The sequence below is a fragment of the Hibiscus syriacus genome, unplaced genomic scaffold (assembly GCF_006381635.1).
Source record: "Hibiscus syriacus cultivar Baekdansim isolate YM2019G1 unplaced genomic scaffold, ASM638163v2 tig00110858_pilon, whole genome shotgun sequence".
In the NCBI taxonomy this organism is placed as follows: Eukaryota; Viridiplantae; Streptophyta; class Magnoliopsida; order Malvales; family Malvaceae; genus Hibiscus; species Hibiscus syriacus.
The window spans coordinates 1,024,618-1,048,061 of NW_024062890.1; the positions used below are offsets into that span (position 1 = coordinate 1,024,618).

General features: G+C 34.1%; 4 protein-coding genes across 4 annotated transcripts; 3 read left to right on the forward strand and 1 right to left on the reverse strand.

Annotated features, from left to right (window-relative positions):
* The first annotated feature begins 7,653 nt into the window (after nucleotides 1-7,653).
* On the forward strand, nucleotides 7,654-10,703 carry LOC120143566 (3-ketoacyl CoA thiolase 1, peroxisomal-like). Its single transcript, XM_039157874.1, has 13 exons — nucleotides 7,654-7,827; nucleotides 7,912-7,988; nucleotides 8,118-8,202; nucleotides 8,295-8,421; nucleotides 8,567-8,665; nucleotides 8,776-8,846; nucleotides 8,932-9,039; nucleotides 9,123-9,200; nucleotides 9,277-9,409; nucleotides 9,500-9,596; nucleotides 10,004-10,127; nucleotides 10,218-10,326; nucleotides 10,565-10,703. The coding sequence occupies exons 1-13, from the start codon at nucleotides 7,738-7,740 to the stop codon at nucleotides 10,693-10,695; spliced, it is 1,329 nt and encodes a 442-aa protein (XP_039013805.1). The 5' UTR covers nucleotides 7,654-7,737; the 3' UTR covers nucleotides 10,696-10,703.
* A 1,587-nt stretch (nucleotides 10,704-12,290) lies between these two features.
* LOC120143565 (3-ketoacyl CoA thiolase 1, peroxisomal-like) lies at nucleotides 12,291-15,550 on the forward strand. Its single transcript, XM_039157873.1, has 13 exons — nucleotides 12,291-12,414; nucleotides 12,506-12,582; nucleotides 12,737-12,821; nucleotides 12,911-13,037; nucleotides 13,317-13,415; nucleotides 13,527-13,597; nucleotides 13,679-13,786; nucleotides 13,869-13,946; nucleotides 14,023-14,155; nucleotides 14,235-14,331; nucleotides 14,732-14,855; nucleotides 15,017-15,125; nucleotides 15,350-15,550. The coding sequence occupies exons 1-13, from the start codon at nucleotides 12,319-12,321 to the stop codon at nucleotides 15,508-15,510; spliced, it is 1,365 nt and encodes a 454-aa protein (XP_039013804.1). The 5' UTR covers nucleotides 12,291-12,318; the 3' UTR covers nucleotides 15,511-15,550.
* Nucleotides 15,551-16,138: 588 nt separating this feature from the next.
* Nucleotides 16,139-17,718, reverse strand: LOC120143526 (sm-like protein LSM5). Its single transcript, XM_039157830.1, has 4 exons — nucleotides 17,626-17,718; nucleotides 17,413-17,536; nucleotides 16,531-16,603; nucleotides 16,139-16,294 (listed from the first exon to the last, which is right to left on the reverse strand). Exons 1-4 carry the CDS (start codon nucleotides 17,657-17,659, stop codon nucleotides 16,262-16,264), a joined length of 264 nt encoding a protein of 87 aa, XP_039013761.1. The 5' UTR covers nucleotides 17,660-17,718; the 3' UTR covers nucleotides 16,139-16,261.
* A 2,521-nt stretch (nucleotides 17,719-20,239) lies between these two features.
* Nucleotides 20,240-23,444, forward strand: LOC120143555 (ribonuclease P protein subunit p25-like protein). The gene is made up of 8 exons (XM_039157858.1): nucleotides 20,240-20,681; nucleotides 21,421-21,501; nucleotides 21,578-21,666; nucleotides 21,753-21,827; nucleotides 22,100-22,203; nucleotides 22,292-22,384; nucleotides 22,512-22,574; nucleotides 23,065-23,444. Exons 1-8 carry the CDS (start codon nucleotides 20,559-20,561, stop codon nucleotides 23,160-23,162), a joined length of 726 nt encoding a protein of 241 aa, XP_039013789.1. The 5' UTR covers nucleotides 20,240-20,558; the 3' UTR covers nucleotides 23,163-23,444.

Genomic DNA, 23,444 nt, shown 5'->3' on the forward strand with positions numbered 1-23,444 from the left:
CTGGTTGGACAGAATCAAGCATTGAATTTAGAAGATGAATTTGCCAATAGCATCTTCTGGAAGTGTTCTTTGAGTTATTTGATCTGATTATATAGAATCAAGCATTGAATTTGGAAGATGAATTTGCCAATAGCATCTTCTGGAAGTGTTCTTTGAGTTATCTGATTTGGTTGGACAGAACAATCATTGAATTTGGAAGATGAATTTGCTCATAGTAAAAATAAGGATACTCAATAGCATCTTCTGGAAGTGTTCTTTGAGTTATTTGATCTGAAGAAGTGCATCAGCAGCCTTAGTCATTTGAGCAGCATATAAAATTTGCCAATTCTGCAATTAATGAATTTGGACCACACATCTCTACATGGCTATTGAAGCTTCAGCCTTTGAGAATCCCATTTTTGTCAAATATAACAGTTTATTCTCCTCATCAGAATCAGAATTCAAGATTTCTCGGTATTAGAAGAACTATCGATATCTGTGAAATCATCTTGAAAGGTTACTTCATAATCAGATGAGTTGTTATCAGACTCAACATGTTGCCTGAATGCAAGCTTTTCAAGAGCCTATACTATTGAGTTTTATTCTCAAGAGGTTTTGTGACATTATATCTACATCTACATTTGTCAAAGATGATAGATTCTTTGATTTGAAGAAGACAGATATATTGGGTTTTTACAATTGAAGAAATACTCAATTCACCCGTCTAAAATCAAACAACTTAATATTCATGCATCATATTTAGGCATTTGCAAAAATAGATGCATTTTCATTCATTTTTGTTGAATTTCTAACAGGAATTTCAAAGATTTTAGCAAAGATTCAAATCCATCATTTGATGGAGCAGCTTTTCCAGAGAAGGTTCATAATGAGAAGAACTCATCTGAAGAAGGAAGAAGAAATTCATAATGAGAAGAATTTGTTCAACCTTTTACCTGAATCCATCATTTGATGGAGCAGCTTTTCCAGAGAAGGTTCATAATGAGAAGAACTCATCTGAAGAAGGAAGAAGAAATTCATAATGAGAAGAATTTGTTCAACCTTTTACCTGAATCCATCATTTGGTGGATCATCTTTTCCAGAGAAAGTTCATAATGAGAAGAACTCATCTGAAGAAGGAAGAAGAAGTTCATAATGAGAAGAATTTGTTCAACCTTTTGCTTGAATTCATCATTTAATGGATCAACATTGCCAGGTAAAGTTCATAATGAGAAGAACTCATCTGAAGAAGGAAGAAAAAGTTCATAATGAGAAGAACTCATCAAGAGCTTATTCAACCTTTTGAATGACTCTATCACAAAAAGGAGGTCATCATCATCCCCAGCAGAAAGTTCATAATAAGAAGAACTTATTTGGAGAAAAAGAAGAATTTATTCAATATCTCCATAATGATCAAAGTAAAGTCAAATGGATAAAAAATTTTATTATCTTTTCATCTTTGCCCTATTCTTGTTAACACAAGAATGAGCAAAGAGGGGCAGCTGAAGATACTAAATTTTTTTTTATCCATATTATTATTATTATTATTATTATTATTATCCTTATTATTATTAATATTATTATTATTATTATTATTATTATTATTACTATTATCATTATTATTATTATTATTATTATTATTATTATTATTATTATTATTATTATTATTACTATTATTATTAAATATATTAAATACATATAAATATTATTAAAAATAAATAAATAATAAAAAATATAATTACAGGCCCAATTACAATTGGACCGGCCCAGTTACAAACCAACCAGAGCCGGTCCAAATCCAACCAGAAACCCTAAATATTTGGGTTTCCAGTTAGGGTTTCCTAACCCTAATCTAGCCAGCCACCATCTTCAATCTCAACCGTTGGATCTGGTTTGATCCAACGGTCCACCATTTGCCAGAGGAAACCCTAGGGTATCTATACCCTAGGGACACGTCCCAGCGCCGCCGCTGCTGCTTCCAGAAGCCCTCACCGCCTCCGCCGCTGCCACGTCCCGAATGAAGGCTCCAGAAGATCATATACCAGCCGTCCATGCAAGGCTACGGGGTGAGTCACCACTGGTAGTCCGGTGACTCACCGAGAGCCCTTCTTCGGACCGGTCCGACGGCTACAACGGTGGTGGCTATAAAAGCCACCACCCCATCTGCAAGAAAAAAGGAGAGAGACAGAAACTAGAGACAGAGACAGAGAAGAAAAAAAAACAGAGAAAAGAAAAAAAAACAAATATACCAACGATCTCAGTCAACATCAACGCAGCAAGGAAAAAAAAGAAAAGAGAGGAAAGAAGCTTACCCTGTCAACGGAGAACCACAGCCGTCGCCGGATCTCACCAAAAATTTCGAAAAGCCGAAGGTATTATTTTAGATCTGCTCCGATTGGGAGCCGTTTAACGGAAAAAAACATCGGAACCGTCATTAGGACGGTCCGATCTACATTTAGGGTAAAAAAAATTTTTCCGGCCACCGAAGACGGTGGCCGGCGGCGGTGGTTGACGGCGGATGAACGCCGGCTAACGGCTGCCGGCCGGCTGGGTTTCTCTCTATTTTAGAGAGAAGCGAGAGAAACTTCTCTCTCTCAGAGAAGAGAGAGAGAAGGAAGAAAAGAAATGAAATGGCTGGCCCTTCGGGCCAGTCGGTTTGGACCATTTATAGTCCTTCCCGAACGACGTCGTTTCGGGAAGGACTATGCGTGTAATTATGAAATAGTTAAACCCCGTCTGCAGTCCCTCGTATTTGTAAATTTTACATTTTGGTCACTAAACTGAATTTATAATAATTTTAATTCAGTCTTTGAATTTTAATTTTATTCATTTTAGTCCTTTTTTATTAAAATAATATATTTAGGATAAATGACAGATTTAATCCCTTAATTTTAATAAATAAATTTTTTTATCCCTAGTTCATATTTTTAATTAATTTTATTATAAAATTTGAATTTTAGATAAATTCATTTTGGTCACTAAATTATTAAATTAGAAAATAAAATATTTGATCCCTATAATTTCAATTAATTAGTAATTAGATTTAATTTTAGTTTTATAATTTAGTTATTTATATGTTTTCATTTTACTGCCTAAAATATATTGTTTTAGTAATATATTTATTTTTATTATATTGTTAAAATTTTTATAGATTCATAAATATACATATAATAAATAGTAATTTTTTAAATATTTATTTTTAATATCGAAGAAAAGGACAGTCTTAATACAACTGGATGTCCTATTCTGATATTTTAAAATTAAAAAGTAAACAATATTATTTAAATTAATATTTATCAATATCAAAGAAAAGAGCTGTCTTAAGGCACCTAGAAGTTCTTTTCAGATATTTTTAAATAAATATAATTTTGAAAATAATAGAATTATAAATTAAATATATTTTTGAATTTTTTAAATTTTTAATAATAGAGACAATTTATAATTGAAAAGTACCAATTTTGGGCGTTGTAGGGGTGCTAATCCTTCCCTAAACGTAACCGACCACGAATCCATTTTTATTACTAAAAAGAACGAATTTTTGGTTATAAACGCAGATCAGTTTAATTTTTTTTTTAATTGATGTTTTCTTAAAACTCTTTTAAAAGATATTTTTTAGGTATTCGACCTACCTGACCCAAAAGGCCGATGGCGACTCTCAAATTATTTTCAAAATTATTTATTCACATCAATTTTCCCGCCAAATTTAATATTTCGTGCCCGGACGAAAACCGGTTACGACAGGTTGAGCCAATTTTAGACAAAGATATTTATTAGTGAATTTAAAATTTTCCATCAATCCTCTCGATCCACCCATTCTCCCGTGGTAGATGAATGTCCAACAAGAAGTCAAATTCTTGTGAAATATAGCAATTACAGCTAGACGAAATACCCAATCATTTCGTTCAATAATAAAACAAAAAAGAAGACAGATGCCATGCACCAATCCATGTGACGGTGTGCTTTCAAGCCCAAACCATGCAAAATGGAAATTAAAACTCATAATTGTGGCATAACGAGGGAGATTAATTAAAAATTAGTATCAGTTTTCCTCAACCATGGTTTCTTTTTATTGGTACAAATACGTTATTCGTCTGCACGTGACGAGGGTCTATAGTCAGGGATGGATCGAGAGATAGTAGGAGACAATAGTCGATTTCTTAAAAATTTTATATTACATATATTTTAAAATGATTTATATATTTTTATTTAAAATTTATTTTTATTTTTTTAAATTTTATAAGTTCACTTTTCATGTAATTTTAAAATTTATTCCCTTAACGTAAAATTTTACGTTGAAGTGTGTATATAATCTTCGATTATCAACTCAAAAGTTGGGGTTTCACCCATTGTATTTTGATAGATTTCATCGGAAAATTGAACCAAACATATGAAGAAGAATTCTGTTTACCCAAACAACATAAACATATTTTAATCAATCAGCCGACACAGGAGGGCATGACAGTTGGGGATTCTATCATCCGACGCACAAAATAAAATAATAAAATAAACGAAATAATGCAATAATATTATCCAAATGCAAGGTATCAAATAGGGATAGCAACATGACACGAACCCGACGGGGAAATTCAAATATCGGTAAAGTTCGGGTCGGGCCGGGTTGAATGATATCGGGTCAGGTCAGGCATCAGAGATTTTTTTGGGTTGGGTTCGGGTTCGGGGCAAGGTATCCCCGTCCCGCCCCGATTATATATATTTTTTATATTTTATATTTTTTATATATAATATTTTATATATTTTATATTAATTATATATAAAATATTTTCGAGTTCGAGTTTGGGTATAATATTTCGGGTCAGGTTCGGGGACAGGGCAAAAAAAATCCCCGACGGGACGCCCCGATAAAAAATCCGTCGGGGATCGGGTCAGAGTCGGGGACGGAGATTAATTTCGAGTTCGGGGACGGGGCGAGCAAAATCCGCCCCGAACCCGACGTGTTACCATTCCTAGTATCAAACAGAGATTACATTTCATCCCAGCACGTAGCCAGTAGTACTTAAAAAATTTAATATTTTTTTAACAAAATATGTATGTATTTTTTATTACTTTATCCTTTTTTAATATAAGAAACTATATTTAAATAATTATTTAAACTAATATATATATATATATATATATATTTGACCCCTAAAGAGAGCCAAGTACATTTGCCCTTAAGTGGAGGCTAATTATATATATATATATATAGCTTATAATTTTGTACACAAACATTATTCTTTATATTTTTATTATTAAGATTACTATATGGTATTAATTAATATTTTAATTGAATAAAATTTATTTATTGTTAGATAATAAACTCGATTAATATATAAATAATTTTAAATTTAAGATTTAAATATTAAAGTTGAAGATAAGGTTATGTTGAAAAGGTAAAGAAAGCTGCATTATTTTGTGCAGTCTTTTCAACATCCTTGGTTGTTTTAATGGCTGACCTGTTACACATAAATAAATATATAGAGTTGGGGACAATCTGCCAACGTGTTGTAAGCTAAGCTTATCTACCGGTATATCATTGGTGAGAGATACATATAAATAATTTTATATTAAAAATAACGAATATATACAATTTTAAAAATATATAAAAGTTAAAAAAATTAGAGAGGACGATAGTTTTCGCTAAATACCTCTCTATCCATTTTCGATGCCTGTGAAGGAGTGGCAACAGCTAATTGAGTCCCCCTATAATAACCATGCAGCTTAGACGTAGACACGTGTACTATTATCTTTCATTGCCTATACTACATCATGATTGGACCCCATTGCCAAACGTTTGTCTTACATTTCTATTGTTTATGATTATAACATACCAAATGAATCTTATATAATTCACACATCATATTTTATATTTTGAATATTCGATTTTCACATTTTTTAGATATTATAATTTGTAAATATATATATATATATATATATTAAGTAAATAGCTATATCTACAAAGGTTAATCTATATTAAGATGATCTAATACAATTAAGTTTAATAAATTTCAGTAGTTAAATAATATATGTATCACATATGCACATATACTCAAATAATAAATATTTTAATCTTCACAAAATATTCAGTTATCAAACTAAAAAACAATCTGATTCAAAAAATCGAAAATATTACATGTGTAAAATGATGTAATAAACATGTAAGAGGATGGGTTCAAATTTGAGGGATCTATTGGGCCTGTTAGTGTTGAATAATATGTTATTGAGCTGAATGGTATATTTTCTTCATTTTTATATCATAATCATAAGATTATTATTCACTTTTCTTTTCTTGTTAGGCCTTTTGCTTGACAGGTGTCTACTTATGGCCTGATTTTTAGTAATATGTACTAAGTTAAAGTTTATTCTTTAGGGACGAATAAAATTAGATTTGTTTAGTTTTTAAAAATGAAGTTTAGGTTAATAAATTAATCTAAACTCGTATAAAAAATTATATATGAGTAAATAAATTTTTATTATTCTAAAATGAATACAAGATAATATTTATTTAAAGACTCTCAATCATTTAATGTTGAACGTTTGTACCCTTGTACATGTAGTGCTCAAACCTACAACTTCAAGAGATAATGATAATCTCTTAATAACTAAGATCGCTTGATTTGTGTATATGAGTAAATAATTAATTTAACTAAATTAATCTAAACTCTAATTACATGTTACGCAATAGCAAATATAAATGTCATAGAAAATAACATAAATTTCAAAACACATTACTTTCTAGTTGATGTTATTCTTAGTTTGATCTTAAGTAACCTTTTCCCCTTATAAAAAAAATTAAATTTGGTTATCTCCTGATAATTTGAGTTTGAGAAATATAATCTATATGTGCGCGTAAATTTAGATCTAAATCTTAAAAAAATCAAATTTATACATACTAATTAAGCATGCCTAAATTATATCAATTTATGTACTTAAAAGACTTCAATAATAATAATAATAATAATAATAATAATAATATCTTTCATTATTTTATTCATGATGATAGTCATGGATAAACATATAATTTTTAATAGATGTAATCGTCGTAAACATCCCTATATTAATATGCGGCGATAATTGTTTGAACATTATCTATAGAATTTACATGCAATAATCTTATTTTTTTTAATAATATGAGATTATTATAAGGTAATATTTGTTCAGAATTTTTTTAACCAATTGACAACGCACACACCATATAAACGCACTCACATTATATAGACGCAACTGCTCGAACACAATAACTTTAATTAGCGGTTGTTCGTAAACTTTAATGATTATATACATTCTGGTAAATATAAAAAGAAAGGTTTGGTAGGCTTTTCATGTTCACATTTTCAGTTTAATATTTACAAAGCCAAAAGCACAACTTCCACGTGAAGCTTTTCGACTCCAAATGGTTTGCAAAATTATTTTCAGATAATAAATGACACTCGAGGAGAAAGCTTTTGAATCTTAATTTGTCTGTTCTTTTATAAATTAATGGGTTTGAGTTGTTAAAATGAAGGAAAAGAAAAACGTGGAGTTGTTTCTTAATATAATATATATACGCTCAAGATTCCATCTAAATTATTATTGGTTGTTGGATGGAGAGCGATTTTGCAATGGCTGCCTGAAAAGTTGACCCTAGTCCAACTACCTACAGACGGTGGTTAAGTTATTAGCACTATATATATATGTTCAACCCATTTCTGCATTTCCATCGGAGAACAACCAAGTGAAAGGATTCGACTTTGGAGAGAAAAAACAAGTTTTTTTTAATAGAAAATGAAGAAGGCAATCAACAGGCAACAAATTTTGCTTGATCACTTAAGACCCTCCTCACAATCCCATCAATCTTCTGCTGCTGCCCTCTTGGTTCGTTTAATCTTCTTTATTTGTTTGTTTCTTTCCTCTCTTTTTTTTCTTTCTTTGAAAGTGGATTTGTTTTCGTTTGATCAGCCTTCAATCTGTGCGGCGGGGGATAGCGCTGCTTATCCCCGGACTGCTGCTTTTGGGGATGATATTGTGATTGTGGCGTAAGTCATTTGATCTATATATTCTTTGAATCCAAAGGAATTCATAGGAAAAAAACAAAAACAGTTTTTTCCATTTCATGTTTTATGTGTTTATTTGGTGTATTTATAAGGGAAATTGTTGTTTCACAGAGCATGCCGCACTCCAATATGCAAGTCAAAGCGTGGAGGCTTTAAGGATACACCAGCAGATGATTTGCTTGCCCCTGTGTTGAAGGTTAAATGCTTTGCTTTTGGTTTTTAAGTTCAGTTGTCTTCGAGTCTAGTTTCCTTGTGCTTCCTACTTAAGTTAATTCTCAATGCACGCAGGCTTTGATTGATAGAACAAAGGTGAACCCAAGTGAAGTCGGAGATATAGTTGTCGGTACCGTGTTGGCACCCGGTTCACTTAGAGCAACGGAGTGTAGGATGGCGGGATTCTATGCCGGTTTCCCTGGTATGGTTTTTTTCTTTCACCCTTTGTGATTTCATAGTCTTTTCAGAGAGTTTAACTGATTTGTTTTTAATTTTCTATTGAATTTTATTCGTTAGCGATGCATTTGCATATAATTGTTGTTAATATAGTAACCTGTTTCAACCAGATACGGTGCCTATTAGAACTGTCAATAGGCAATGTTCATCGGGCCTACAAGCAGTTGCTGATGTTGCTGCTTGCATAAAAGCAGGATTTTATGATATCGGTGAGGATGTTGTATCTTATCTATATATTTGAATGCCGAGAAAGATTTTTCCAATATTCGAGCAACCTTCACCATGGATCCGGTATTAACCTTCTTGGTTTCCAATGTAGGCATTGGTGCTGGATTGGAGAGCATGACAACTGATGGTTTAGCTGCAGGGTTAGAGAAAGTTAACCCAAAGGTATGTCAGACACACTGTTTGTTTTCACTATTTAGGATATGCTTCACATTAGCAGCTTAATATGCAACTGCATTTATTTTTACAGACAGATAGCTTCGCTCAAGCCCGGGATTGTCTTCTTCCTATGGGCATTACTTCTGAAAATGTTGCACAACGCTATGGTATCACACGGCAAGAGCAAGACCAGGCCGCTGTAAGTTCTTTCCTTTTCAATCGACCTTTACCTACTGAAGTAAACTATATTTTTGTTAGTCTGAAACGCCGTTGTGTACGTAGGTTGAATCACATAGGCGTGCTGCTGCTGCAACAGCATCTGGCAAATTCAAAGAAGAAATTATCCCTGTAGTAACAAAGGTAATTTCGGGTGGTAATTTATTCTGGTTTAGAATTTTTATGATATTTTATTAACTTACATTGTTAATATGCAAAGATTGTGAATCCTAAAACTGGAGAAGAGAAGCCAGTCGTAATTTCAGTGGACGATGGTATCCGTCCAGACACAAACGTGGCAGGTCTAGCCAAGTTGAAGCCTGCATTTAAGAAGGATGGAACCACAACTGCTGGTATATACATACAAATCAAATTTCTGTAAAGTTTTTCCTCTGGAAAGAATAAAATCTAATAGAATGAAAATTGTATGTCAATTTTCTTAGGAAATGCTAGCCAAGTGAGTGATGGTGCAGGAGCAGTCCTCCTCATGAAGCGAAGTTTGGCTATGCAGAAAGGTCTTCCAATCCTAGGTGTTTTCAGGTAACTAAAACTGCTACAAGTTTTTGACTCATTTATTTTAGCTATTCTACATTAGTATTTGTTGACCAGATAAATGATGATTCCCTAACCATTTTGCATCCATTTGCTTAGTTTATAAATTATTAGTAGGGATCACTATCAATATGCTGCTTGAATTCTGTCACTTGATTTCAAAAGAACAGTTGAAGAAGCTAGGCCTTTGACTGAAATATTAAGTAAATATGTACATCAATGTGTACAAAGTTTACCAAGCTTATATGGATATACAAATTTAGAGGTTAAAAGCCTTTTAAGCAAAGGAGACGGGATATTTGCTGCACTAGATAATCAGTGCTTTTATTTTCATACTTATATGTTAGCTTAAAAGGCTGAGTTCCTCACATGGCTTTCTTATGCTCCATTTGCAGAAGTTTTGCCGCTGTTGGTGTGGATCCTGCAGTGATGGGCATCGGTCCTGCCGAAGCTATCCCAGTTGCAGTCAAGTCTGCAGGTCTTAAGATTGATGATATTGATTTGTTTGAGATCAATGAGGTAGTGGGTTTCCTTGATCTTATGTTGAAGATCAATTTCATTTGAACTTTCTTTTCTAAGTACGAAATTTGTATATTATTTTTTCCTCAGGCATTTGCGTCTCAGTTCGTATACTCTTGTAAGAAACTGGGGCTTGATCGTGAGAAGGTGAACGTCAATGGAGGTGCGATGGCCCTCGGGCATCCTTTGGGCTGTACAGGTACTTATGTTACAGAATTTTGATAATTAGTAGTAAGTGAAAAACTGAGTCCATGATAAATGATGAGAAGTGCAAACAATTCAGGACACAAACATGCTTCACTTTGTGCATGTATGATATTCTGCCAATACACTTTACTGTATAAAAAAAATTCTATATCACATATTCTAACTTTGAGGATAAGCTTGATCTTTAGGATGGTCTGATATATGATATCTATCATTTTTTTTTGTATCAGGGGCTCGTTGTGTTAGTACCTTGTTGTATGAGATGAAGCGTCGTGGGAAGGACTGTCGCTTCGGAGTTATCTCAATGTGCATAGGCACCGGAATGGGTGCAGCAGCTGTCTTTGAAAGGGGAGACTGTTGATGAACTCTGCAATGCTCGAACAGTCTAAAACTAACGAGCTTTTCTATCAAAGGATGATGCTCCATACATGTGCTTGTTGGTATCTTATTACACAATTTGTATTATTTGTATTAGGTATATAACTAGTCATATTCTCATGATTGAATAATTATGAGTTTTCAAAGTTGTATGAGTGAAAAAATCAAAATAAAATTATTTGCAACACCTCAAGAGTGGTGATTGGAATTATATCATTCTTTTTTCTAGCGAAAGTTTATCCATAAGAATGCTGAAGCTTTGAGACCTATGCTTAGGGAAAACCAGGTTGTTCCGAACTTTAACCCCTTCAAGCCTTCAGAAACAGAGTAGTTCCAAGATTGATCTAAACTGCAAACAATGCAAACCCTGACTATTCTGAGCTCTTTAGCCCTGAATCCGTCAAATTGTGCTCAGCAAACAATGCAAACCCCGGAAATTCTTAGTTCTTTGGCCCTGAATCCGTCGAAGCAAATATGACTAGCGCATTATGAAGACTATGTTCTCATGAAGTTGAATCTGCAGAGAAAGATGAATTTCAAGCAGCAAAAGGAAGTACTTTCTCAGCAAACACAACATGCCTGGACACAACACCCTTCTAGTTGAGTCAAGACACTGATACACCGATAGGGGATAACCATGATGTCTGGGTGAGTACCCCATAAACACACATGGTTTAGACCTAAAGTCCAACTTGTGCTTGTTGTATGGCCTCAGATAAGGATATCATTTGCTCCCAAACTATGAGGAAGTTGTAATCAAGTGCTCCTCCAGTGAGCAACTAATATGGAGACAGTTCACTCTGTGTTGAACACCAAGTGAAGCTAACTTATGCTGAAGGGCTTTGAACTCTCCTCCTCGATCAATTTACACAGCAACAACAACAAAGGGAAACACTTGTTACATGGTTAGAAGATGCATATCTCTTCTATTTCTATTACATATACTCGCATCGTTAAGGCATCTTTCTTCATCGATCGAAGTCTGCAATGAAGATGCATGACGTTTGTTATTGACAACTATGAGTAAAGCTTAGAGATAGGACTCCAAATCATAGTCCATGTCTCAGCTCCTACAAGTTGAGGAAGTATGCTAAGGTTTATAGTAGAGAGTAACCACAATGTGAAAGAACTATCTTGTTTGACAAACCACATATACACCTGGATTAAGAACTCATTCTCCAGCATGATCATCGATGACTGAAACAAGATCGAAACCTCCACTGACGGAATCAAGTGGAGTGGTAGAGCGATTCATTATTTGAATAGAACAAACGAATATGGGATTAAAATAGGACGATGATCACAAGACATCACCGATGGAAACAAAAAGCTCTGATATCACGTTCAAACATTTTAGATTAACAAAAATGAATAGTCGATCAACTATGAATGTCTGAGAACAGTGGCCAAAAAGGTTAAGTCTAACGATCTGACTAACAATTTCATTAACAGCCCAACAATGGCCCAACTATTTAACAAATTCAGTTACAATTGACTATGATCTTTTAACATTATCCACTTCTGCCTTTCCATCAGAGAGGAAACAAGTAGCAACCAAGTTAAAGCATTCGACTTTTAAGAGGAAAAGGGGAAAATATTATAGAAAATGGGGAAGGCAATCTACAGGCAAAAAGTTTTGCTTGATCACTTGCGTCCCTCTTCACAATCCCATCAATCATCTGCTGCTACTGCTACTCTCTTTGTTAGTTTAATCTCTTTTCTTTTTTGGATTTTGTTCATTTCATTTTTGTTCTTTCTGTTTTCTAAAAGTGGGTTTCTTTTCATATGACCAGCCTTCAATTTGTGCGGCGGGGGATAGCGCTGCTTATCCCCGGACTGCTGCTTTTGGGGATGATATTGTGATTGTAGCGTAAGCCATTTGGGGTTTCTTCAACTTAATTCTTCCAAATTATATATTTTTTGTTTGAACCCAAAGGAATTCATAGTAAAAAAAACAGTTTTTTTTTTATTTCATGTTTTATGTGTTTCTTTGATTTATTAATAGGGACATTATTGTCTCACAGGGCATGCCGCACTCCAATTTGCAAATCAAAGCGTGGTGGCTTTAAGGATACACCAGCGGATGACTTGCTTGCCTCTGTGTTGAAGGTTAAATGCTTTGCTTTTGGTTTTTAAGTTCAATTGTCTTTGAGATTAGTTTCCTCTTGCTTGCTTTCTTAAGTTAATTCTCCATGCAGGCTTTGATTGATAGAACAAAGGTGAACCCAAGTGAAGTCAGAGATATAGTTGTCGGTACAGTGTTGGCACCTGGTTCAGTCAGAGCAACTGAGTGTAGGATGGCGGCATTCTATGCCGGTTTCCCCGGTATGGTTTTTTCCGGGCTTAATATAAAAATAAGTACCCAAGCTATACCTAAAGTTAACTCTAGTTACAATGGCCAATTATTTAGGCACCTAAAATTAACTTTAAATATAGTTTAGACACTTATTTTTAAATTAAGCCTTTTTTTTTCTTTCACCCTTTGTGATTTCATAGTCTTTTCAGAGTTTTTTAACTGATTTGTTTTTAAATTTCTATTGAATTTTATTCGTTAGCAATGTGTTTTTGTATATAAATGTTAAAATAGTAACCTGTTTCAACCAGATACGGTGCCTATCAGAACTGTCAACAGGAAATGTTCATCGGGACTACAAGCAGTTGCCGATGTTGCTGCTTGCATAAAAGCAGGATTTTATGATATCGGTGAGGATATTTTATATTAGCTATATATTTTGAATGCTGAGAAAGATATTTCGGATATTCGAGCAACCTTCACCTTGGATCCGGTACCAACCTTCTTGGTTTCCAATGTAGGCATTGGTGCTGGATTGGAGAGCATGACAACTGATGGTTTAGTTGCTGGGTTAGAGAAAGTTAACCCAAAAGTATGTCAAACACACTGTTTTCACTATTTAGGATATGTTTCATGTTAGCAGCTTAATACGCAACTGCATTTATTTTTATAGACTGATAGCTTTGCCCAAGCCCGGGATTGTCTTCTTCCTATGGGCATTACTTCAGAAAATGTTGCACAGCGCTATGGTATCACACGGCAGGAGCAAGACCAGGCCGCTGTAAGTTCTTTCCTCTTCAATTTACCTTTACCTACTGATGTAAACTATATTTTTGTTAGTCTGAAACCCGTTGTAAACATAGGTTGAATCACATAGGCGTGCTGCTGCTGCAACAGCATCTGGTAAATTCAAAGAAGAAATTATCCCTGTAGTAACAAAGGTGATTCCGGGTGGTAAATTATTCTGGTTTAGAACTTTTATGATATTTTATTAACTTACATTATGAATATGCAAAGATTGTGAATCCTAAAACTGGAGAAGAGAAGCCAGTCGTAATTTCTGTGGACGATGGGATCCGTCCAGACACAAACATGGCAGGTCTAGCCAAGTTGAAGCCTGCATTTAAGAATGATGGAACCACAACCGCTGGTATATACATACGAATCAAATTTGTGAAAAGTTTTTTTCTCATCTAATTTGAATGAAAATTGTATTTCAATTTTCTTAGGAAATGCTAGCCAAATGAGCGATGGCGCAGGAGCAGTCCTCCTCATGAAGCGAGGTTTGGCTATGCAGAAAGGACTTCCAATCCTTGGTGTTTTCAGGTAATGAAAACTGCAACAAGTTGAGTTTGGCTCATTTATCTTAGCTATGCTACATTATCTTTTGGTGACCAGGTAAATGGCGGTTCCATTTTGCATTCATTTTCGTAGTTTACTGAAATTTTAGTAGGATCACTGACAGTATGATGTAGGACTTCTGTCACAAAAGAACAGCTGAAGAAGCTAGGGCTTTGAGAAAAAATAATAGACATTAAGTAAATATGTACAGCAATGTGTACAAAGTTTACCAAACTTATATGGATATACAAATTTAGAGGTTAAAAGCCTTTTAAGCAAAGGAGAAGGAATATTTGCTGCACTAGATAATCGGTTCGTTTTCTACTCATATGGTGGCTTTAAAGGTTGAGTTCCTCACATTGCTTTCTGATGCTCCATTTTGCAGAAGTTTTGCTGCTGTTGGTGTGGATCCTGCTGTGATGGGCACTGGTCCTGCTGTCGCTATACCAGCCGCAGTTAAGTCTGCAGGTCTTAAGATTGATGATATTGACTTGTTTGAGATCAATGAGGTTGTGGGTTTCTTTAGTTAATTTTATGTTGATGAATTTTACTTTCTTTTCTAAGTATACAATATGTTGATGAATTTTACTTTCTTTTCTAAGTATACAATATGTTGATGAATTTTACTTTCTTTTCTAAGTATACAATATGTATATGCTTTTTTCCTCAGGCATTTGCATCTCAGTTCGTATACGCTTGTAAGAAACTGGAGCTTGATTCTGAAAAGGTTAACGTTAATGGAGGTGCAATAGCCCTCGGGCATCCTTTGGGTTGTACAGGTACTTATCGTACTTAAATTTGACAATTTATAGCAAGTTAAAAACTGAGCTCATTATAAATAATTAAAGTGCAAACAATTCACGACACAAACATGCACTAGTTTGTGCATGTGTACCATTATACTTTTAATACTATATTACATGTTCTAACTTGTCCAGAGGATAAGCTTTGATCTTGAGGGTAGTCTGGTATTAATTTAAGATGTCTATCGTTTGTCTATCAGGGGCTCGCTGTGTTAGTACCCTGTTGTACGAGATGAAGCGTCGTGGGAAGTACTGTTGCTTCGGAGTGGTCTCAATGTGCATAGGCAGTGGAATGGGAGCAGCAGCTGTCTTTGAAAGGGGAGACTATGTTGATGAACTCTGCAATGCTCGAGCTGTCTAAAGCTAACGAGCTTCTATCAAAGGATAATGCTCCGTATATGTGTCTGTGTATATTCTTGTACAATTTGTATTAGGTATACGACTTTTCATGAATAATTATGAATTGCCAAAGCTGTTTGCGTAAAAAATCTAACTAATATTATTTGCAACACCTCAAGAGTGGTTATTGGAATTGTATCTTCTTCCTTTTTTAAGCCAAAATTTATCCATAAGAATGATGAATTTGAGATCCATGCTTAAGGTAAACAGGGTTGTTTCGAACTTTTACCCCTTCAAGCCTTCAGAACCACGGTAGATATAAACCGCAAACAATGCAAACCCAGTCAATTCTTAACTCTTTGCCGGCCTGCATCCGTCTGTTTCTAGCTCATCATGAAGACTGCTCAGCAGCCTGCAACCTGTGAAACAGGTACATGCAAACTGTTGCATACCTTCTCAGGGTGAAAGCGATTGGCATAATAGATGGAAGTTTTCATAATCACTTGCTTGAACTGCATCGATCTTTGAGAAGAGATGCATTCGGATCCATCATATATGTTAACAATGATGATGCATAAAAGTGACTTCAGAATTAAAAGCATTTGAAATTTTATGATCAACATAATCGATCATTAAAACATAAGATCACATATATGTTAACAGTAACATGCGAACTTCCAACATAAGAGCTTTCTATCGGAACCAGATTTCTCATTAAAACAGAGAATATAGCCTAGAACTAATATCATTAAAGAAACGTGGAACATACACTCTTATTCTGTATCAGGTGAGCCTCCCGGGACCAACTGCATCACATGAAAAAAAAATAGTATAAGAAATTTTATACCAGCATCAGTTGCAACGAGAGGCCTTCGATTTCACATTTTCCAAATTGCTACCGTTCAGTTATATCTAGCAGAAATTTGTTTCAATCCACGACGAAATAACTCATAAATATACCAATCCTAAGTAAATTACGGTTTTAACTTCCGACAAGAAATGCATTCACTAAATCAGAAAAAAAGGAAACATTTAATCTTACAATGGCAATGTTGTTTCCATTAAGTAAAATTTGATCAAGCTTTGTGATCCGTCTTCCTTCAGCAGTGATCTCACTGTAATATGCGAAAAAGAAGCGGAGAAGCAACCAAGATCAGCACAAGCTATAAGGAATGTTCTATTTAAGGGGCCAACCATTCAGAAATCACTTGAGCATGCGGTCGAGCACGGGGAAGACAGGTATATATACATGCTCTTCTAAAACACCATTATTTTTTAGTCAATGTGAGAAAAACAAATCAAACGACTTGTGCTCTCAAAAGAAATAACCATCACCACCTAGTAAACGAAATGCAAATATCGTGAAATCAGGCAAACATATTCAACTGAGACAGAATGTAAAAGCCGATACCAGTGCGGCTGGCAAAGTGATTGGATTTCCAGCCCAAAACATTTTCTATATATGGTATTGAATCAATCCTTAACTTCGTTTAGTCACTTCAGAAGTCATATAAAATACCTAATTCTATTGAGTTGATTCCATCCCCTTGACTTTTTTTACATTCAGTAGCAGCTTGCTGGTGTCCCTTCAGGTCAGGAACCCCTGCAATAGGCAGCTACCCTCATAAAACTAAATAACACTACTCTCATCCCTCCCCATAGGTAGCTACTATATGTATTAGTGCTTCTTAAGTCAATGTTGACCTGTATATAAGTCAGATGTTAGAAGGGGAAGCTTCCCATAATATGAGTACTCTTTCAGTCAAGTACCCAGAAAACATGATATGTTTCTCATCAATTTCGTAGCCCTATTTACTAGTGACCAAAGAATAAAACCCTAAAACACAGAACAGAACATTGCAGGGAAAGTTTGAGCTGATATATGTAAAGCTAAACAATAAAAGAAAAAGGGGAAGAACTATACTATTCAGTGACATCTTCGAGAACCATATTGACGTAGACATCGAAGCCTCTTAGAGTACCCACGAGTTCCTTGTCGCCTTTCATTATCACCCATATTTTGGACCCTATGCACCTATCTATCAACTCTGCAAGCAAAAAACAAAACAAATTGGCACTTTATCTGATTTTCTCGAGAAAGCGAAGGAAAAAAATCGGGTGGAGGGGGAAATGTCACCTGACGGAAGAAGCTGCGAGGGATTGTTTGTCATTGCTTTGACGGAAGTTTACACCGAAATGAAAAGCTCCAGTTTCGAATTCAACTTCAAAGGGCTACAAGCCTACAATAATCCTTTTGAGGACTAAAATATAGTTACCACTGAAAAGACTACAGATCAAACAGGCTCAGTTGCCCCAACATACTTCAAACCTCCGACCCACCACTGCTCATGTTGTTTTGGGCCGAAATGTGAGCTTTTATTTGCAGCAGTCTCACAAGGTCTCAAGTTCTCCTCCAGATTAATCCTCCCATGCTTATTACAATGGTGTCTATTGAAGTTATTCTTCAATACAGTTCTTTTTCTTTCTTTTTTTTTAATAAATTTAGAGTTAATATAAGATAATATATATTCAAAGATTCTCAACTATTTAACAATGAATGCTTATATTCATATTGAAACTCCAAGAGATAACAACAATCTTTTAACCACTAAAATTGTTTGATTCGTGCGTTTGTTTTTCTTTTCTATTTCAGAATTTCAAATGTGAATTGCATGAAGAAATGATTTTTTATGGAGTAATGGCTGAATTGTTACCAGCATTTATACGTAGCAGACAAAGTTACTTTTGTAAACATTAATGAACAACAATCCTAATAAGTACAATTTATTTCAGAGTTAATTCACCAAACATCCTAAATTATGTTCTTTATTTTAAATTAGTCTTCAAAATTTTAAATGTTTTAATTTCATCCCTGAACTATGTCTCACATTCTAAAATACTTCTGAAACTTTTGAACATTTTAATTTCACCTCTAAAAAATTATGTCCCTCATTCTAAATTAGACCCTAAACTTTTGAATGGTTCAATTTTTTCCACAAACTATCAATATATGCTAATTACATGTGACATGATTAGCATATTCTGATAATTTAGAGGTAAAATCAGAATATTCAAATGATCGATGACTAATTTAGAACGAATGTCATAGTTTGGAATGAAATTGAAAGATTCCAAAGTTTAAGGACCAATTAAAATGATAATCATAATTTGGGAATGAAATTGAAATGTTAAAATATTTAGGGACTATTTTAGATGAGGGCCACAATTTGATATGTGTGGTTCAATTATCTTTTTCGTTTATAATAATAATTAATATAATATTTTACTAAATTTTAAAAAGGTGTTTTTTACTAATTAACAAAAATAAATAGAAAAAAGGTAGTTTATAACATTTAAACTATTTCCCTTTTAAATAAAATACACCAATAGTCCCTAAATTACGAGTATTATTTAATTTTTTTATATAATAAACTTTTAAAAGTTATACCATTAAAATTATCACTATTACAAAAATAGCTTCTCCACCCTTACCTACCATTATGGGGATGGCACGAGATATTAATTTAATGATTAATATCTTATTCGACCCTTAATCATTACTAAAAAATTATTTTAGCACTTCGTAATATTTCCAAACAATAAATTCAAAATAAATAAAAAATATTGAAAATAAATAAAAATATACACAATTATATTTCTTTTGAAAATTATAAAAATATTTCTTAACCAATAACTAGTTGATATAGTGAGATGAGGTATTAGATTTCTTAAGTAAGGTCGAGGGTTCAGACCTCGACATTTGCCAAATGGAGCAAACAGAGTTAGGAGGGTCGCTATTGCCTCTGCAGTACCCGATATGTATTAATTGATCAATAGATCGAATATCAATTATTAATTCAAAAAAATATTTCTTAAATTTATAATAATATATATTTTAAACATAGAGTTAACTACATCATATGTCCATAACCTATAACTCTCATTTTAAATTAATCCTTAATTTTTTGAATATCCTAATTTAATTCTCAAATTATGACTCTCATTTTAAATTAGTCCTTAAACTTTTAAATGTCCTAATTCATTCCTAAACTATGACCCTATTTTTAAATTGATCTCCAAACTTTATGAAGTACAAAAGGCTTTCGAGGCATTTACACCTCCTTATTACACGACCTAAAAAAGGGTTTGATCACCCATTTAGGGAAAAACATTTTTTTGAGTGCTTCCGCCTTATACACGGAAGATTGGATTGAATCTTCCAATTTCATCCACACACTCACAACCATTTGATGTTAAACACTCACACCCTTGACATTTATGGTGTTCAAATTCGAGACCTCAAAGAATAACATCAATTCCTTTACCACCGAGATCACTTCTGATATTTTTTTTATAATATCACTTGGGCTTGTAGTTTTATTATTTGATTGAAGTGTCATAATTGATTTTATTATCATTTAGATCTACATAGATTTTATACATTTTTAAATTTTAAATAATTGTATGATATTTTTTACATGATTATAATTTAAGAAATATTTCATAATTAAAAAAATGATTTTTCATATACAATTTTAAAAATTTATAATTAGTGATAGATAATGTCGAGTGATTGTCTTGTAACATTTTAATAAATTTAATGATAATTTTGTAACTCATAAAAGTTTATTAGCCAAAATAACCAAATTGTCATAGTTTAGGTACTATTGAATACTTTACCCTTCCTTTTTCTATTGTGTACTTTACTCTTCCTTTCTTGATTTACAAGAAAAAAAAATATTCAGATTAAGAAAAAAGCAAAAAAAGAAGGAAAAAACATGGGCCCAGAGGTTAGGGGCCACATAATGTAATCCAATCTAAACCGTTCGTGTACGTAAGTCGCTTTTCTGTAGCGAGTATGGGAAAGAAAGTTATTCTCTCCCGAAAACTAGAGCAAATCAGAAACCCCAATAAAAACCCGAGAAGGTGAAAAAAATGGGTGAAAGCATAAGCAAAGGCAAGAGAGGAAAAGGGGTTCGCTAAACAGCCAACGTTTTATTTCGTCCTGCTACTGGCTAGGGTTTAAATCAGGGTTTCTTTTTCTTGTCACTCTTCCACCATCAACAGCCAATGGATAGATACCAGAAAGTAGAGAAGCCAAAGCCTGAATCACCCATTAACGAGAATGAGATCCGAATCACTTCTCAAGGCGCTATTCGAAACTACATCAACTATGCTATTGCTCTTCTTCAGGTCCCATCCCTCTTCTCCTTCATCCCCTTTTATCATTTACACTCATTCATGTTGCCATTTTGCTTCTTGGGCATTTCGTCCGCGTGGGTTTCTCTCCTTGTTTGGGGTAACTTTCTTCTATGGGTTTATTTGCCTCGGTAGCTGTTTTTGGGCTTCCTTTTTCTTTACTGAGTTTTTGGCTTAGAGATTTGACGTCTGTAAATTTGTTCCAGGGTTTACGGGGTTTTAGCGTTAGCTACTTGATAGTTTTTTTTGGGCTTCCTATTTCTTTACTGAGCTTTTGGTTTAGAGATTTGACGTCTGTAAATGCTTGCATTGGGGTTTATGGGTCCTTTTTTGTTATTATGGTAATATCTGCTCTATTATTGTACTGCTTTTAGTCTTATGAAATTTGGGGGTTTTAAAAAATTAAACCGTATTTTATTTGTGTTAATCCATATATTGTTTCTATATTCTATTAGTTCATATGCTATTTGATGAGTTGGTATTGGTTTCCATATGCTTAGCTAAATATGGAAGAAATCAAATTCGAACATGGGATTTTCTTTTATGCTATTCTTTTCCTGGAAGCTGGTTTCTCATCCTTTTGGCTATACTATTCTTACGTTGATTGACATGAATTATATAGTTTACTTCAGCCTCTCCTGGTAATGGTGTTTCACTTTTGTTTATGTTTTCGTAATGATATCTGAAACCATTAATCTTTTTGTATTGAAGTGTTCTTATGATGTTTTTTAAGGACAAACATGTGAAGGAAATTGTCTTGAAAGCAATGGGGCAGGCAATCAGTAAGACAGTAGCAATTGCGGAGATTTTAAAGGTTTGTGCCTTTATTGATCATCCTTGCATTTTGTTTTCCACTTTTCATGATTAATGAATCTTGTGCCGTGAAGCAGAAAAGGGTTCCTCGCTTGCATCAAGATACTGCAATTAACTCTGTGAGCATAACTGATATTTGGGAACCTATTGAAGAGGGCCTTGTTCCGTAAATATCCGTCTTTCCTACCCGCATGTATAACATGTTGAGTTTATACTTATATGTATGAGTATTTAATACCCTGTTTTGTGCAGTGTGGAGATGACTCGTCAGGTCTCAATGATATCTATCACCTTGTCAACCAAAGAGCTTAACAAAAACTCTGTTGGGTACGCTAATTTGTCTTGTATTTTATTTGGTGTTTTTTTTCAACAACGTGGAAGTAAATTGATGCGATATTGGGCGGTAGCCAGTTATTACTTTTTTCAGGGAAATGAAACTATGGAAGCTTAGATTCTTCATATTATGCTTAGCTGGAGTTATATACACTAGATGCCAGTTCTTAAATGTTTTAACTTCTGATGATACGGAAATTATTATTATGTTGCTCATTTGAATGACATAATTCTTTGCTGATATGACTTGAATCGTGTTACTCCAGGTATCAAGCTCCACATTATGCTGAACAACCCAAGCCACAATATCATTATCAGCAGCAGCAACCACCCAAACAAGCTCGTCTGCCATATAATGCTGTTAATGAAGGTGCTTTCAGGAACTAGTAGTTCTGCAACTGTGTCCTAAGAACTCTGTTATTTTAATCTCAAACTCATTTCCTGTGTTCCATATTTAGATTCATATGGCCAAGGAAGGGGTCGTGGTAGAGGCAGAGGGAGAGGGCGGAGTTGGGGCAGGGGTGGATACTCAAACTATGGAAATTATCAAGGTATTGAATATGGATTTGGATAACGTTATGGTAATTATTGACATTTTTCTTTGCACTTCTACATTTATCAAGTATAAATTTGTATTTTAGTTGGACCATACTTCATACTTCACTTATTTCTTAATAGATAATGATGGATACTCAAACTGGGGCAGAGGTGGTGGGCGAGGAAGAGGTTGGGGTTATCGTGGTAAGTATAGTTTATTCACAGCCTTATTGAAGGAATGGTATTTTTTTTTTTCACTTCGAGAAGTTTCATGTTTGTGCATTTATGCGAGTAACCATTGTTAAAATCTTCATACATGCTAAACAAGAATAGTTCATAGATGAATGCCCTTTGTCTTGAAATTGCAAACATCTGTCTTGACTTTCCTTGCTCATCAACCAACCCATTGCTATTTTTCACAATACAAATGATGTAGAACATAGATTTCAGAGTAGATCATACAAAAAATTGTCTAGTTTATAATGCCAATTGTGATGAAGTAGAGTTCAAAGGAAATACTCAATGATCATACGAATGATATGTTTAGTTTGGGCCAACAACTTTTGCTTGTTATGAGCCATGACAGTTATATCTATCAAAGTAGCTCAATGTGGAGAATAGAATCCATTAAAAATGAATCTCAAATTGCTGACTATTACTTATCCATATTTGTTTGGCTGTTTTATTCCGACAGGTGCTGATTATGAAAGAGGTAGAGGTGGTGGTAGAGGCTATAGCCGTGGCCGTGGAAGGATGGGTGGTGGTGGTCGATCAAGGGGTGGTGGCTACTAAAGCACAATCAAAGGACCCATAAAGCTCGTGTTGTCCCCCCCCCCCTTTTTTAGCTAGATGCTTGCCTTGGTCAGTGGGAAATTATGGAAGTAGGTGTGTTTATAATAGCGTGAGATTGTGGGTTAAAATCTCAAGCATTGTTAAGCAGTGGTTTTGTGTTTCTGCCTGGCATCATATATGGATGAGGGAAATGATTTTATTTCGCATTTAGCCAAGGCCAAGAGGATGGGTTTATGATTTGTGCTGTATTTCAAGTTTATATGTAAATATTTGATTTCTTTA

Excerpts from the sequence above, each read along its gene's own strand:
- LOC120143566 (XM_039157874.1), top strand. The coding sequence starts at position 7,738 with ATGAAGAAGGCAATCAACAGGCAACAAATTTTGCTTGATCACTTAAGA. Across the intron at positions 9,040-9,122 it reads AAGAGCAAGACCAGGCCGCT|GTTGAATCACATAGGCGTGC; the intron begins GTAAGTTCTTTC and ends TTGTGTACGTAG. Across the intron at positions 9,597-10,003 it reads CCAATCCTAGGTGTTTTCAG|AAGTTTTGCCGCTGTTGGTG; the intron begins GTAACTAAAACT and ends CTCCATTTGCAG.
- LOC120143565 (XM_039157873.1), top strand. The coding sequence starts at position 12,319 with ATGGGGAAGGCAATCTACAGGCAAAAAGTTTTGCTTGATCACTTGCGT. Across the intron at positions 13,416-13,526 it reads AGCAGGATTTTATGATATCG|GCATTGGTGCTGGATTGGAG; the intron begins GTGAGGATATTT and ends TTTCCAATGTAG. Across the intron at positions 15,126-15,349 it reads GCATCCTTTGGGTTGTACAG|GGGCTCGCTGTGTTAGTACC; the intron begins GTACTTATCGTA and ends TTTGTCTATCAG.
- LOC120143526 (XM_039157830.1), bottom strand. The coding sequence starts at position 17,659 with ATGACAAACAATCCCTCGCAGCTTCTTCCGTCAG. Across the intron at positions 17,537-17,625 it reads CTCGCAGCTTCTTCCGTCAG|AGTTGATAGATAGGTGCATA; the intron begins GTGACATTTCCC and ends TTTTGCTTGCAG. Across the intron at positions 16,604-17,412 it reads CTCGAAGATGTCACTGAATA|TGAGATCACTGCTGAAGGAA; the intron begins GTATAGTTCTTC and ends CGCATATTACAG.
- LOC120143555 (XM_039157858.1), top strand. The coding sequence starts at position 20,559 with ATGGATAGATACCAGAAAGTAGAGAAGCCAAAGCCTGAATCACCCATT. Across the intron at positions 20,682-21,420 it reads ATGCTATTGCTCTTCTTCAG|GACAAACATGTGAAGGAAAT; the intron begins GTCCCATCCCTC and ends ATGTTTTTTAAG. Across the intron at positions 22,204-22,291 it reads ATATAATGCTGTTAATGAAG|ATTCATATGGCCAAGGAAGG; the intron begins GTGCTTTCAGGA and ends TTCCATATTTAG.